Here is a 17,390-nt window from a genome sequence, read left to right as displayed (position 1 = left end):
ATCACTTTCAATAAATCCAAGCCAAGTCTGAGTAAAGAAGGCAAACAATGTAGCAACCAAGAGAACCTAGAACTTAGTTTCACATAAGGGATACAGATAAACTAAAGCCAGGCTCAGCACTTCAGGAAGTGTGTCAGGACTCAGATAATGACACCCCCAGATGTGGTGCTGTGATGTGCCCAGCTGAAGCAGGGGTAGCAGACTGCAGTCTCCAGCCTTCCCCTTGCCTTGGTTCTCCCCTACTCCTTCTCCTAAGCACAGCGAGAGGCTTCTACCGAATTCCCTCAGGGGACAGAACAGGGGGTCGGGTGACTATAACTGCCTTTAGTCATCTGGCTGAAATTTCATTACCCAAGAAAAATCAAACTCTGTCAGAGAGGACGGGAATTAAAACTAAACCAGAATCCAGAGGAGTGCTGTACGGACTCCATCCCTGATCATGCCCCCTGAGAATCACGGATCCCCCCCCCCAAAGTGCCTACATCCCCTGCCTTCCTCTCCTCCATGAAGAGGGTATTGAAGTTTCAACCACCAGACAAAGCCATGTCATGTAGCTCCCGAAGATACTGTATGAACAGGAAAGAACAAAACTCAAGAAAGCCAATAACACGTTAGAGTTGTTATGAGTATAGTTGGATCTTGTATAGCCTCCTCTCAAAAGACCCAGAGAAGCCACAGGGGTACCCAGTCCACACCTCTTCCTGTCACCTAGTTCAGGTCATGGCCTGCTGCCTGGCTGCAGTACACTACACCAGCAAATACACAGGGCATATGCAGTAAATTCTCTGGGTTGCCAGTGTTTTCTCCACTTTCTACGTTGAAAGGTTCAGGCATTATGCTGGCTGCCCCTGTTACCTGGCAGGATCCACTCAGGCAGTGCCCTGGTCAGCCCAGGGTTCCATGGAAACTAAGTCTGCACGCAGGTGTAGAGGACCCCTTTAAGAGACAGACCCTGCCCACGTAGGCTCTCTTCCCTCTGTTCTCTTTGCTTCTCTTCTCTCTCTGCCTCTTCTCTCTTCTATTTCTCTCTCACTCGCTCTCCATGATATAATAAACTGGTTACAATGTCTCTTAGACTCATGTCTCATCTTGCACTCCTTTATTTCTAATTTAAGCAAAAACCTGACAATGTACCAAAACTTTGGTTAGCAAAGACAGCATTTCTAGGCTCCTTGGAACCTGGGCTTTTTGACAGACTTACTGAGAAGGGCAAAGAGAGGCCATCAGGGAAAGCCCGGTAGGCACAGCTGCCCATCCTCCATGTAAGGGTGAAAGTAGGAAACTACTTTCTCTATTGGTTCAGGTACCTACACGCCTTTAACTTTATTTTATCTCTTTTTTTTTTTCTTGGTTTTTCAAGACAGGGTTTCTCTGTGTAGCTTTGGAGCCTATCCTTGCACTCGCTCTGGAGACCAGGCTGGCCTCAAACTCAGAGATCCGCTGGGATTATAGCCCTGTGCCACCATCACTTGGTTGCATCTTTAACTTTCTTAATACTGGGAGAAACTGTAATTGGGAATAGGAATTAGGAGTTAAGTGATGGTTCAGCTAGCTAAAACATTACCTTACAAGCATTAAGAACAGATTCTCAGCACTTAAAAAAAAGAATAGAAAGAAAAAATAAAGAATAGAAAGCTAGGCACAGCAAAAGGCACACACTTAAAATCCCAAGGCTGAGAGGGCAGAGACAGGAGGATCCCTGGGGCTCACTGGTCAGCCAAGCTGAATAGCAAGCTCCAGGTGAAGGTGAAGGTGCTGGCCGCCCTAAGATGCAAGCCTGATAACCCGAGTTAGAGCCCCAGAAGCCATACACAGATAAGGGAGAAAAACAACTTCACAGAGTTGTCCTCTGACCTCCACACATGTGCCACGGAACACTCACGTGTGTGCATGCACGTGCACACACAAGTAAGTGATAAGTAAAAGTAAATTTAAATTATTTTTAATATAAGGTGGAGTGTGAAGGAGGAAGATACTCAGTGTTGCCCTCTGGCTGTGACACCCATTGTACACACTCCCACAGAGTTGCATACACACCAATTAACATACCTAGGAATACACACATATGCCCACACTATATACAGTCACATACACAAAAATACAGTAACAATAGATACTAAAATCCTTTTTGCTAATGTTTTACACCAAAATATCAGCCCCAGTGTGGTGTCCACACGGGGACAGCCATAACAGCTGGCTTTGTTTGTTTTTTCAGTGTGCCTTTTGAAGGATTTGGATGTTCTTTGTCTACAACCACACTTCAGAACCTAGCCACACAACCAAATCTCTTCAACAATGTCTCTTCCAAAATTTTCCCACATCTGGGCATTTCATTATGCAGATACAATCAGAGTTCAAATTGCTTAACAGGAAACTTCTTTGGAGCAGAAGGCTGTCCCAGACTTCATGAAGGACTCCCTACAAAAAGCAGTACAACTACACAATGACTCAAATGCTACCCTAAGACACCATCTTCAGCCCATCTGTTGAAGGGACCAGCTCCCCTTTCAGCAGCCATAACAGCCGAACACGTGCTTGCCATAAACTTGCCTTGGTCACTTAGAGGTCAGATGCCTGCCTTGTGACAAGGAACCAATCAGAAGTTAGTTAGTCACTAGAAAGTCAGATGCCTGTCTCGTGACAAGGAACCCATCAGAAGTTAGCTGGTGGTGCTATGCTTTATGGCTCTGGGTGTGCTTTACGGACAAGCGCACAGCAATGACGCACAAAGCATAGCAACCACCCTGGGAGGGCCTATGGGCCATAACAACCAGTTATGGGCCAATCAACACAGGGCAAGCCCTCCAGGCCTGGAGGCACACCAATCCTGAGCCTGTGCTTACCCCTAGACACTCCCCTTACGCTGCCCTATAAGATCTCTTGGGAGGCCCTATGAGCTGTCTTTTCTAGCCATCCGCCATGGCGGGTGGGTGAAAGACCCGAGCTAACATGGGGTTAGCTCATTAAATTACAATAAAGCCTCATGCAGTTTGCAGCAAGCTCTCAAATCCACCTGGTGATTGGGGTGACCGCAGTCGTGGCCTGGGACCCCGGATACCTGAGTTTTCCAGGGGTCTAACACTGTGATTCTAGGACAGGACACTCCCCAGGTCGGCTTATCTTCTTCCAGTGTTCTAGTGTTGCACTGCTCTCTGCAAGCAAAAGTGTAACCACCTCGGGTGGTGCGCAGCCAGCTGAGACTGGATTTCAGCGGCTGAAGAGAGAGAGGCTTTGTGAGGTTATTATGCACCTTCTTCTTTGGAAGACGGCTTCCAAACCGCTTCCAAGCGTTTGCAAAACAAACATCACCACCCGCCAGCACTGTTTGCTTTCTTCTGAAATTGCTGTATTTGCCATGAAAACCACAGACTATAAACAAGAGCGCCTGATCAGAGGAGACCTTGAAACCACTGGGTCACTGAGTCAACACCTAAGGAGGAAGGCAGTCGACTGGGATCTGGAATACACGAGTCAGAAATCAATCTCTCACCTAGAATGTCTTACTAACTCAAAAGAACAGTAAAGATTGTGCTATTTCAGGGAGATACCTGGACTTCACACATGAAACAGGACTTTTAGTCTTTTTAATACTCAGGAGGGGGAGACCCAAGGTACACCTACCTCAGGACCAGCCTAGTCTGTGCGTATTTCCACTTAAAATAGTGCTTTGTCCAAGAGTCTCCCCAAACAGCACAGGCTATTGTCATTGTCCCTGGTTGAAGGGCAGGCCCTATGACTGAAGACACCATATACTTCCAACACCAAACTTGGGAGAATGAAACTGAACTGACTCGGAAGCCTCCTCCTTGAGGACTAGCTCTCATGGTATCAGAAGGAGCTGTACAAGCTGCCGAGGGAGGAAAAAAGGATCAATAATCCTACCTAGCTGTAGAGCCTACAAACCACGCTTGTGACTGTCCTGGTAAGATCTCCCCAGGGGTGCCATAGTGGCATTGTTATCTTGGGGGTAACCAACACCTGTCAAACTTGACTTTAGTCCTATTCAACAAGAAATAACTCATGTCTGGTACTCTAAACCTAGCCAACTACCAATGAGTGGAGAGATCCCACACCCCAGAGGAAAACCCACTACCACCATGTAATTGCTAACTGTATTCTGAACTCTTATCCTTAAACTCCCAGTTAAGTGCAGCTCTCACCTCTCGTCAAGGAAGCCTCTTTTGTAGAAGACAAAGATCATCACAGAAAACCACAACTGCTCAAACAGCAGAGAAGTGACCAACCTAATCCGACTGATGTATCTGCAAAGCAACCACTACACCTAAGTCCAGGAAAAGCAGCAAAAGGCAGAAAGATTACAACAGCCCAAGAACCAGAGTACCTGCTGCTAGATAACACCATCTAGACACAGCAGGGAAGATGCCCCCCTGAACTCCCAGCAATATGTTGCTAAAAGAGACCAGCATAATGACAACTCCGAATGATATGTCTGCAAGCCCCTCCCCCAAGGCCTCTAACTGCCAGGTCCCACCCACAGAACACTCTAAGTGCCCTAACTTCTGGACCCTGCCCCTGCCCTACAGAGTTAAAAACCGAATGTCTGGACATGAAATCCCATCACTCTCCACAAGGAAAGCTCCACCCTGAAAAGTTCACCCCTTCCCAAGAAACTGTACATAAGCCCTGCATCCTGATCAGTTTGCTGCTGTTTCTTGCCCGAGCAGAAGCAGTCACCCTCCTGGCTTTTTCCCTCCCACTAAATCAATTACGTGGTGGTGCACGCCTTTAATCCCAGCAACCGGGAGACTGAGGCAGGAGGATCTCTGTGAGTTCGAGGCCAGCCTGGTCTACAGAACATGTTCCAGAACAGGCTCCAAAGCTACACAGAGAAACCCTGTCTCGTGAGGTTTGCTGTGCAGCGTGACTTTGTGGTATTCCTTGGCTCCTGGCTGCCAAGGAATTCCATCCGAGCTGAAATGCTCACAAAATCAACATGGATGAAGGAAATATCTCAAAGCCCACTCCTAGAAAAAGAGCTACAGGCAATTAATGGCTGCAGAGAAAGGGAGAATCCCTTTCTCTAGTATAAATCCCTGGTAGGTTCTGCAATCCCAAGTGACACTCAGAGGATCAACATATGAGGGAGAAGGGGTGTGCAGCAATTTTAAAGAAAGAGAGGTCATGAATTTGCAAGTGGGGACACAATAGAAGTTGAAGCAGGAAGAGAGAAGGTTGAAAAAATGTAAATATAGTATACATGTATGAAAGGCTCAAAACTAATCTAAATTTAAAATAACAATAAACAGGTATGTAACACCCCACACACACACACACACTGGACATACTTTTATGCATGCTAAGAATGTAAGAACTGAGCCAATTCAACATTTCACAATATGCCTGCCTGTCGTGGAGTTGGAGAGATGTCTCAGCTGTTAAAAACACTTGCTGTATGCCCGGCGTTGGTGGCGCACACCTTTAATCTCGGGAGGCAGAGACAGGTGGATCTCTGTGAGTTCGAGGCCAGCCTCGTCTCCAGAGCGAGTGCCAGGACAGGCTCCAAAGCTACACAGAGAAACCCTGTCTCAGAAAACAAAACAAAACAACAACAACAAAAAAAAAAAACACTTGCTGTTCTTGCAGAAAATCCAGGTTCAGTTCCCAGCACTTGAGTGGCTCACAACAACTTGTTGCTACAGCTCCGGAGACTTCAACACCCTTTTCTGGGCCTCCACAGACACTGTGCTCTCTCTCTCTCTCTCTCTCTCTCTCTCTCTCTCTCTCTCTCTCTCTCTCTCTCTCTCTCTCTCTCTCACACACACACACACACACACCAGAAATCTTTAAATTTTTTAATTATCTTATTATTTTTACGAATGGGTGTGTTGCCCACATATATGTCTGTGTGCCATGTGAGCACCTGGCACCCTCAGAGACCAGGAGAAGATGGTTTCCCTGCACTGGAGTTACAGACAGTTCTGAGCTGCTTGTGGGTGCTCAGAATCTAACCCGGGTCCTCTGGAAGAGCATCCTGTGTCCTTAACCACTGAGCAATATCTCCAGCCCCAAAACAAATCTCTTTAAATATGCTTATAGTATGGTATGTTTAGAGTGGCTATGCAAAATGTTTAATTTAATTTGTCCCAGATCAGTCACCTAGCAACTGTTAAAGGAAAGATAAATAAACCTTTGACCTATATAAGTCATTGGTGTCATCGGGCCTGTTTCTCCAAATCGCAACATTCTCTCCAAATTGAAACATTTGCTCCAGGAGTCCCAGGTAGTAAACATGACTAAACTGAAGTCCGGGTACCTGAAGAGAGTTAGAGCCTGGAAGATTCTTTAGGGCCTGTACCAACATTATAAAAGCGATTAAACAATGCTCCTAATGGTCACCTATGCTAGAATCGGCTTTCCTGAGATGTTGCTGCTTTTGAGTTATCCCTACTCCTTAGAAGCAACCTTTCACCCCAATTAAAAACTCACGGGTGCAACTGTTACTTTTATCTGCTGTGGGTTCCCTTTCTGGAGAGAGTAACACATGCGCTGTTGTCTCTCCAGGGAAAGCCGTTGGAACAGTTTTGGGGTTGTTTTGAAAGGGGAGGCTTTTGGATTTCTGTAAACAACAGATAATAAGAATGTATTAAAATAAGGCTCATTGGGTAGGATTAAATAATTTAATGATATAAAGCAATCAATCAGCATACAGTAAGGACTTGACAAATATTTGTTGCTGATGAGCCTTTTTTTAATCATCATCAATTGTTGAATCACTTACAATCACCTGTTCCTGACTATAGTGGCATCTTGCCTTGCCAGTGAAAGTTGCAGTAGCAACCACACCCTTTTGGGCGTGGTTTCAGGTGCAGAAGATAGAGAAGGGGGGTGCTCACTCTCTTTAGTCTCTCGGGGAACAGAGACTGCATCTTTTGGAGCAGGAACCACCGGGCCATTATTTTCTCTTACCTGCGTAAGTTGTTCTTTAAAAAAACACCTATTCATCTTTATCTTGGGTCTGGTGAACTCCTTAATTCCCCCGCCTCTACCCAACCATATCTCCAGTGATGACAGCCTGGTGCTTCCATCTCTGGTCACTCAAGAGAACAGCGGGGCTGGTGGATAACATCACAGTTCAAGGAGGCATCCGGACGCTGCCAGACACACCAGTCATCACCACTGCACAGTAACTGTAGCCAGCAGAGAACACACTCCTGAGAGCCGTCCTCTGAGGTAGGCAGCAATAATAGTTTCTTAATGACATTCATGAAAAGTCGAATTGTTGGCCTGAAATCCCAGGTGTCCCTCCCTCAGGGACAATCCTTCCAAGAAAAATGCAACCTAATTAAGAAGCATGGGCTGCACTTAGAGCAGGAAGTTCAAATCTCCCACAATACCTCTATCATTGTAGCTTTTTATTTAGCCCTTATCGATTTCTACCTTGACTAATAATTATTTGTATACACCTCTTATCTCCCTCGTTAGATTATAAACTCCTCGAGAACTATGTTTATCTCCGGCTTGTCTGGAGTGTAGCAATGATCTCTGTTGACAGTCTACTTTTAACTGACTGCACGGCCGTAGCATGGACTTCCCATCTTAAAGTATGGCCTGCACCTTGGTAAAAATAGGATAATACTAGATCACGTGAGATGGCACACACACAAAAGACCATTTTAAGAACTCAAAGCTGAGAATTTCCACATGTAACACCTTTTTTTAAAGACTTGTTTTGGAGTTGGGCGCCATCTCAGAGCACTGGCTCCTCCTACAGAGAATCCAGAATCAGTTCCTAGAACCTACCTTGAGTGACTCACAACCACCTGTAACTCCAGTTCCAAGAGATGCAACACCCTCTTCCAGCCTCTGCACATGCGTGATACTCATACACACAGGGTACACATACATGCAGGCAATACTCATATACACAAAATAAATCTTTAAAAAAGAAAAGGGTTTGTTTTTAATTATGCACATTTGGGTGGTTCATGGAGGCCAAAAGAGTGTGTCAGATCCTCTGGAGCTGGAGTTACAGGCAGTTGTGAGCCTCCCATGTGGGTGCTGGGAACCAAACTCAGGTCTTCTACAAGTGTCCTTAAGCTGCTGAGCAGCCCCCAGAACTCTCTGTCACAGTTTTATCTACTTGCCGTGCTAGCTGTTAAAATTCTCAGATCATGATATTTATCCAGTAGGAATTTAGACCAATAGCTTCCCGTGTAGTTTGAAGGGAGACCGTGACCCACGAACTTACAACACGAGTTTGTTTTTTTTTACTTATTGTCAGTTGTAAAAGTGTGCATGATATGGCTTTATGGCGTGTAGTTGTGCACTCCACAGCATACCTGTGGAGGTCAGAGGGCAACTTTCAGGAGCTGGTTCTTGCTGTCAGTCTTAACAAGGCAGCACCTCCCACTTCTGCAATAGTATGCTCCAGGCAAGCAGCCTTCATGCTTCCAGGCAGTTCTCCTGTCTTGCCTCTCACCCCTCTTAAGAGTGGTGGATTGCAAGCGTGATCCAGCATATACAAATTGTTTTGATTTTATTTGATTTTTGAGACAGGCTTTGTCTGTGTAGCCCTGGTGGTACTAGAACTCACTTTGTAGACCCTGAGGCTGGCCTTGAACTCACAGAGATCCACCTGCCTCTGCCTCCCAAGTGCTGGGATTAAAGGCGTGCGCCACCAACGCCCAGCAGTGCATGATCTCTGTAACTCTGAGTAGCTCCATGGGAGATTCAAACAGGCGCCGGAATGTACTTCTCCTCACCCTTCAGCTCTTCTCTGAAGTATCACTGAAGAAAGTGAACTCATTAAGGAAAATAGACTCATTATTACCCCAACTGGGAGTTTAGTGACAGAGGATTAGCTATAGACAGCAGTTATTAGGGTGACTTCCGCAAATGCTCAGTATCTACAGTCAAAGTGACACCCCGTGAAGAACGCTGAAGGTCCTAATACAGATCCAGGCAGCTGTCAGTCTGAGCAACAAATCATTACATCACAGTTCGGGTTCACTGGAAAAGCAAAGGGAGAAAGTCCCTTGAGCTACAGTGTAGTCTCCACGACCAAGATGGCTTCTCTGATGGGGGAAGTCCCTCTGTGTGCTGTGAATATATGTTTCTCTTATTTGTAGATGACTAAAGCTGTTTTGGACAATGGACAGGCAGGATGTATCCAGGCAGGAAGTATAGGCAGGGCTACCAGACCAGGAGAATTCTGGGAAGGAGAAGAGAGAGAGTGAGTCACCAGTGAGATGCCATGTAGCTGCCACGGGAGCAAGAGCACCAGGCTTCACTGGTAAGCCAAGGCCATGTAAAGATACATAGATTAATGGAAATGGGCTAATAATTAAGAGAGACCTATCCAATAAGAAGTCTGAACCATAAGCCAAACAGTTTATAATTAATATAAGCCTCTGTGTGTTTACTTGGGACTAAACGGCCTGGGGACTAGGTGGGACAGAAACTTCCATCTACACTTCTCCCCAGAATAAAGTCAACTGTACTATGTTTAGTCCTTGGTGCTTGTTAAGTGTCAAACTAACCAACAGGGACCTCAGTAGAAAACTAACAAGACCATATGATGGCCAGAAAATCCCTGAGAAACTGATAGTTGATGGCATGTAAAAAGAATTAAAACATATCAAGACCACAGAAGACAGGAGCTGCAGGAAATCCCTTGAAACAGACCCTTGATGTGAGGAAGAGGTTCCGACTCCCTCGGGCAGCTGTGAACACGAGGCAGAATCTCCAGGCAAGCAACGTGTAAGGACTCAGGCATTATGCTGGCTGCCCCTGTCACCTGGCAGAATGCACTCAGGCAGTGCTCTGGTCAGCCCAGGGTTCCATGAGTACTAAGTCTGCACGCAGGTGTAAAGGACCCCTTTAAAGACAGACTCCACCCACTTACGCTTTCCTACTCTCCTACTCTCTCACTCTCTTACTGTTCTCTCTGCTCTTGCTCTCTCTTGCTCTCTCTTCCTTCATCTCTCTCTTCACCACCTGTCGCTCCCCTCCCCGGCCCCCCTGTAATAAACTCCACGGTTAATGTATCTCGTGTTGGTGTTCCATCTAGCACGCGTCTTTAACTTAAAAGAACAACACAAAGTTCAAAGATCGGGAGGGATGTGAACCATGGCTCTGGTCTCAGCCCTGCTTCAAAGGTCAGTGACCTTATGCTGTGTGACCTCATTACCCTCAGATTTTGGAACCCCAAATCTGGATAGCAACAATCTCTAACGACAAAATAAAGAAGACTCGGGAGCCCGAAGCAGGATGCTGCATGGAAGTATCAAATAAATGTCCAATCGATTACATTAGCTGATTTCAAACTTGAAACCGTTTGTCTTTGTGTACAAAAAGAAAAAGACAGGCCCTGAACTCAACATGCTGGACTCGCTGATAATCACATACATACATACACACATACACACACAGGCACACAAGCATGCACACACACACACACACACACACACACACACACACAGGCACACAAGCATGCACACACATACACACACAGGCACACACACATACACACACAGGCACACAAGCATGCACACATGCACACACACAGCTTGCATATACGCGTGAGCACGAATGCACACACTAATAAGTCTTCATTCGTGTGCCTGAGTGTGTAACCTCCATGACTGGAGGCAAAGGTGAGGCCATGCCTTCAAAACACCCTTTGTAGTCACCAGAAAAGGAAGCAGGTTAAAAATTTTTTCCTTGGTCACACCCAAGCCCCTTCTTCTTTGCTACCTGCTATTTTCACTGCACAGAGCCGAAATCCATCCTTTGAATTCCAGCTCCTGAAGCACCATGACATATGACCTCTAAACATCTGTTGCTTGCCACGAGTGGCCCTGTGACAGACTTGGTGGGTTATGAAACAGGCATGGGTCAACAATTGCAGAATCTGAAGAGTTGGAACATTCTAGTCCAAAAACCCAACACTGTAGAGAACCTCTTCTCTCTACTTGGCCCTCCTGGGGACAGGTTCCTTGGCTTCACCATCATGTCTATGTTTCCTCCCCCACAGGGACACAGAAAGACATGTAAACCTCTTACTCTGATGGAAGCTAGCTTCTCCTGACTGAAAAGTACCATACACTGGCACACATAGACTTTTGTACAACTCCATTCTACAGGAGGGTTTTCCAGAAAAGGGAGAAATACAAAAGGGAAATAGGCAAGAAAAAATGTAAAGTCAACATAACATAAGTGAAAGTAAATGTCTCCATTTAACACAATAAATGTGAAATTATACATCAAAAAACAAGACTAGTAATAAATCATGTTGACATTATGGCCTGTGTGATACAGAGACGTACACATAACCTCTGTACTGTAAGTCTCCAGACTTTAACCCCCAGCTAAGTGAACTGTAACCAAAACAGCACAAAGAGCCAAGCCAAAAGAAAGTCAATAAGATGCCTGGCTGTAATCTCCAAAAATATCAAGAGCAAAGTCAATAAACACCGAAGCATTGCAACCCTGAGACAATGAATGAGACAAGGTGACCAAATGCAGCAGGGGTTTGGGGGAAAAAAATGGACACCCTTCTCTGATGAAAACTGGAGAGACAGATTGGCTTTAAAGTGGGAGCAGGAACTGACTGCCAACCAGCAGGGAGAGGAGCCGAGAGTCTGATTACAGGAAAACCAGGCTCCAGCTCAGGGTGATTGACACATTGAAGCCCTGCCCACTGGGTAACAGGGGCCCAGGCATCTGAATCTGTTTGCTTCTTGGGCACAGAGCTGTTAGCTTCAACCTTTCCCATTCAACAGAATAAGCTGCACTGGCACACAACCTGCTGAGGGGCACAAAATCCCCCTGGGAATCCGGCTGCTGAGACTCACAGCAGGAGACCTGGGACACCCCTGGGAACCAAGTTTGATCACACGATCCCAGAGAGAGCTTGGATGTCTCAGCCCACAGCATCCAATGGCTGGGTTGTTTTTTTTTTTTTGGGGGGGGGGGAGGATCTTCTATGGGTAAAATTCAATGACTGAGAAACAAAAATAAAATGAAAGAAAACTCTGCCCCAGAAGAGGGTAGGGTGTAAAGGGATAGAGCCAAACACACTTGATGGAAATGCATTATGCCTTTTTATTATACATTTGTATAATGTAACTTCATCTGCAATGGCTGTCCCTGGGAAGACTGAAGAGCCTGCAAACCCTGAGCAATGAGCATTGTTCTTGCTATTCAGCTCAACTCTCAAGGGACAGTGACAGATGCCCTCAGAGGCCCCTGACAGGTGACCCACTTTAGATGACACAGCTCTCAGACAGTGCGGTTAAACCCTGACATCCATGCCTCTCCCTATTACAAACACTGCCTTGTCCCAGTTTGCCTTTTAGACTATTCTCTTTGAACTATCATGAGACGGTGTAAGGTCGGAAAAATGGAACTATGAAAAGTTAAAGTTTTCGAACAGCAAAGACATCCATCGTCAGAATGAATGGGCAGAATGAAGCACACTCTGTACCAGCCATACCCCAGACAGGGAAGTTAGCATATATAAACAACTGTGTGCTGGCTAGTTTTATGTCAACTTGATACAAGCTAGGATCATCACAGAGGACCCAGAAGCAGACACCCACAGCTAACTATTGAGCTGAAACCCTGGAATCCAGTTGCAGAGAGGGAGGAGTGATGAGCATAGGGGTCAAGACCAGACTGGAGAAACCCACAGAAACAGCTGACCTGAACAAGGGGTTGTTCATGAACCCCAGACTGATAGCTGGGAAACCAGCATGGGACTGTTCCAAACCCCCTGAACGAGGATGGCAGTTTGAAGGTCTGGTTAATCTATGGGATCTCTGGTAGTGGATCAGTATTTATCCCTAGTACAGGAATGGACTTTGAGAGTCCTCTCCAAATAGAGGAACACTCTCTCAGCCTAGACACACGGGGGAGGGCCTAGGTCCTGCTCCAAATTATATGACAGACTTTGAAGATCTCCTATGGAAGGCCTCACTCTCCCTGGGGAGCAGAAAAGGGATGGGATGGGGGTTAGTGGGGGGCAGGGGAGGAGGGGAGGGGGAGGGAACTGGTATTGACATGTAAAACAAGCTTGTTTCTAATTTAAATTTTGAAAAAGGTGGGGGGGGGGAAGAAAATGCTTCCATAAGATGGGGCTGTAGGCAAGCCTGTAGGGTATTAGTGATTGATAGAGGAGGGACCAGCCCATTGTGGGTGATGCCATCCCTGGGCTGGTGGTCCTGTGTTCCATAAAAAATCAGGCTGAGCCAGTAAGCAACTCCCTTCATGGCCTCTGCATCAGCTCCTGCCTCCAGGTTCCTGCCCTGTTTGAGTTCCTGTTCTAGCTTCCTTCAACAATGAACTACCTTGTGGAAGTGTAAGCAAAATAAACTTCTTCCCCAGCTTGCTTTTGGTCATGGTGTTTCATCACAGTAATAGTAACCCTAAGATTCAATCACACAGAGTATAGCACAAAAAGTAAAAGTCCCAGAGATTGATATTAGGGTTCAAACTTCAAGCTGAAGATCAGAAAAGCAAAGCAGCCAGCCACTAGCTCTTACTCTACCTCAGACTGAAATGCAATCCTGGCTCCACCAAACCGCAGACTGTAACCTCTCCTCGGCGTGGCTAGAGAATCCTAAGACTTCAGTATCTTCCTATCCTCAGTGTGGCTGGAGAATGACTGCCTGATACTGACTACTGAAGACCCTGCTCCCATCTTTTATACCCCTCTAGTGATGGGATTAAAGGTGTGTGATCCCAGGTGCTGAGATCATCTTCTTGTGAGCTGTTTCTCTTTAGGACTGGGATCACTCTTGTGTAGATCTGGGTGGCCTTGGACTCACAAAGATCAACTACCTCTTAATCCTGACTCCTAGGATTAAAGGTGTGTACCACCACCTCCTAGCTTCTGGCTGCTGGGATTAAAGGTGTGTATCCCCACTATCTGATCTCTATAGCTTGTGGCTGACTTTGCTTTCTGAATCTTCATGCAAGCTTTAGTAAATAATAAGTAATCTATCACCACAACAGAGAATGAAACAAAACTTACCATCAATAAATGGACTGGTGAAATAAATAGTTCCCAAAAAAAGAAACACAAACTATCATTATACAAATAAACATTTTACGTTCGACATACTAGGCCAATGCAAGGAAAATGCAAATGGAAACTTTAAGATTCTATCTCATAGGAGTCAAAATGGCTATGATCAAAAAAAAAAAAAGAAGAACAAATAAAATGGCAAGGCTAGGGAGATGGCTCAGTGGTTAAAAGCATTTACGGTTCTTGCAAAGGACTCGGTTCAATTCCCAGCACCCACCTGGGGCAGCTAAGAACCACCTGTAACCACAAATCTAACACCTCTTCTGGTCTCTGTGGGCACAGCACACATGTGACACATACTGGCACACTCAGGAGCACATATGTGCATGCATTCACACAACAAAGTAAGTTTTGTAAAAGAGAAAATTGGGGAAAGAGGAATCCTTGTTCTCTGCTGGGAGGAGGATAAACTTGTATAGCCATTAGGAAATCAATATGGGGATTTCTAAAATAAAAATAAAGCTACCATGTGGTACAGCTGTCCACTCCCGATTTTATGTTCAGAGGACTCTATAGCTACAACAGAGAAATGTACACATCCATGTTTATTGCTGGTGTGTTCACAATAGCTGATAAATGGAACAGTCTGGGTACCCATCCACAGATGAACGGATGATGAGATTCGGCATATATACACCGTGGAATTTTACTCAGTTGTAAACAAAAATGAAATTATGAAACTTGTAGGGAAATGGGTGGATCTAGACATTATTCTATTCAACTGGTTGGGTTTGGGGGCATTGTTTTTGTTTTGTTTTTTTGTAAACTTGACACAAGCTACAGTTATCTGGGAAGAGAGAACCACAATTGAGAAAAAAAATGTCTCCATCAGACTGGCCTGTAAAGGAGCATTATCTTTATTAGTAGTTGATGTGGGAGGGGCCAGCCCACTGTGAGCAGCACTACTCCTGGGCAGGTGGGCCTGGGTTGTATAAAAAAGCAGGTTGAGCAAGCCACGGGGAGCAAGCAGCACCTCTCCATGGCCTCAGCATCAGCTTCTGTTTCGAATCCCAGCCCTGAATCCTTCAGTGATTGAGTGTAACCAAGAGTTGTGAGCTAATATGACCCTTTCTCCCCAAAGCCTGGCAGGTGGTGGTGCAAAGCCAGCCTGGTCTACAGAGTGAGTGCCAGAATAGCCAGGGTGGTTACCCAGAGAAACCTTGTCTTGAAATGGAAGGAAGGAAGGAAGGAAGGAAGGAAGGAAGGAAGGAAGGAAGGGGGAGGGAGAGAGAGAGAGAGAGAGAAAGAAAAGGAGAGAAAGGGGAGGGAGGAGAGAGAGAGAAAAAGAAAGAAAAAAAGAAAGAAAGAAAGAAAGAGGGAAGGAGGGAGGGAGAAAAAGAGGAAACCTAACTAAGACATGTATTAAGTGAGGCACTCCAGCTCAGAAAGATCAGTATCACATGTTCTCTCTTATAGCTTTTAATGTTTGCATGTTGTTATGATGTTTTTAATGACTACTTTCTGTTTTCTAGAACGTTCTGCAGATCCCATTAATCCTTTTGCAGCAGCTGAGTTATAAACAACAGGCTGCTGCAACTGGTTTCTCAGCCAAGGAGACCATGAAGAGACTTCTAAGAGTTCACTTGGAATGAAGTTCTATGACAACAGTTAGTTACCACAAAGCCTCAAGGTGTGACTCTGAAAGCCACATTCATGCAGCACAGGACTTTCATGAAGACAATTAACAAGCTGCCAGTAAAATATCATAACTTTTGTAATATGACTGCCACAGAAATCTGTAAATGGGTAGCCTTTAGTTCTTACTGAATGGCTTGAAAAGCCATCTTTCATGATTAATTACCAAGGTTTCTTTCTTTCTTTTTTCTTTTTCTTTTTTTTTTTTCTTTTTTTTTTTTTTTTTGGTTTTTTCAGACAGGGTTTCTCTGTGTAGCTTTGGAGCCTATCCTGGCACTCGCTCTGGAGACTAGGCTGGCCTCGAACTCACAGAGATCTGCCTGCCTCTGCCTCCCGAGTGCATGAGCCACCAACGCCCGGCCGCCAAGGTTTCTTATCAGTGTGTAAAAATGACATTGCAAAACAAAACTCAGATAATTGTTGATCAGCGATCCCCCAAAGTTCAACAACAACAAAACCCTGTGGGGGAACTGGGAATGACACACTCAGTACCATTTAACATTATTTACCTAACGACAAAAAATAATCTACCCTCTTAAGTCACTCCTTCTCAATTCTTTTCTTACCTCTGAACTTCTTGGGGGGGTTGGTAAGATCCCCTGCCTCTGGGTGTACCACACAGCGGTCATCCACCAACCTAGAGGGAAAGAATGTTTACACTGTTAGCGTCATCACACTCAGAAACCTCACTCTGCACAAGGACATCGGGTAAATATTTACAGTTGGAATACTCAGAAACTTTGAGAGTCCTAGATTCATGAAAAGATCTGGTTGTGGGAAGAACAGGAAGCATTAAGTGGTAGGAAACCTGTTAGATCAGCTTTGACCTTGACAGCCACCAACAGCAGCTGAGCTATCTAAAGCCCTGCAAGTGAAATGTCCTGACCTATAGGATGTTGTAAAAATAAGCATGGACCAATCAGCAAGCTTGTGTGTGTGTGTGCGCCTGCGTGTTTTCGCCAGCACGTATGTATACATATATGCATATATTAAAATAACTCGCCTGAGATCAAGTCAGCCATTATTCCTCCAAGTATGGAGAAGGGAGGGGCTCACAAGGCCCCACCCTTAACTGAAGAGCTTTTAGCAGGTGATAGCAGCTGAGAGACCAGAGTCACTTTTCCTCAGAGGTGTGGCCCCAGCAGTCTGCCCAGGCTGGAGTAGATGGCCCCACACTCTTGCACAATTAGTGGGCAAGACTAATCGACTCTGTGGGTAATAGGAGGATGAAGAGGTGACATCTGTATTTGTGTCTGAAATTGCCAGAGAATAAGTAATTTAATAGTACACGTACACACACCTCTAGATATGCACAATAGAAACCGAGGGCTGAAGAGATGGCCCAGTGGCTGAAAGCTCTGACTGCTCTTGAAGAGAACCCAGATTTGGTCCCCAGCTCCCTCATGGTGGCTCACAACTGGGACTCCAGTTCCAGTTATGTCTGATTTGACGCTTCTTCTGGCACACTCCGGCTCCTGCACACACATGCACAGTGTACACACTCTGGAGTACACACGTACACATAAAATGAAAATTTTTCAGTGAGACACAGCAAAATACTGAGTGGTCAGGGGCCAGGTGTATAGCGCACACCTTTAATCCCAGCACTCGGAGGCAGAGGCAGGTGGATCTCTGTGAGTTTGAGGCCAGCCTGGTCTACATAGGGAATTCCAGTACAGCCAGAGCTACATAATGAGACCCTGTC

General features: G+C 45.5%; 1 protein-coding gene across 3 annotated transcripts in view; it reads right to left on the bottom strand.

Annotated features, from left to right (window-relative positions):
* Positions 1 to 17,390, bottom strand: part of Itpr2 (inositol 1,4,5-trisphosphate receptor type 2) — a 414,122-nt gene that overhangs the window by 369,740 nt on the left and 26,992 nt on the right. For 2 of the 3 annotated variants that reach the window (XM_027430112.2, XM_035448791.1), the window contains exon 2: positions 16,252 to 16,322. The exons of the other annotated variant lie outside the window; for it this stretch is intronic. In XM_027430112.2, the coding sequence (XP_027285913.1) occupies positions 16,252 to 16,322 (71 nt within the window). The remainder of the gene's footprint in view (positions 1 to 16,251; positions 16,323 to 17,390) is intronic. 3 annotated transcript variants of the gene reach the window in all.

This window comes from Cricetulus griseus, chromosome 8 (genome assembly GCF_003668045.3).
Source record: "Cricetulus griseus strain 17A/GY chromosome 8, alternate assembly CriGri-PICRH-1.0, whole genome shotgun sequence".
NCBI lineage: Eukaryota > Metazoa > Chordata > Mammalia > Rodentia > Cricetidae > Cricetulus > Cricetulus griseus.
This window is presented reverse-complemented; position numbering and strand designations above follow the sequence as displayed.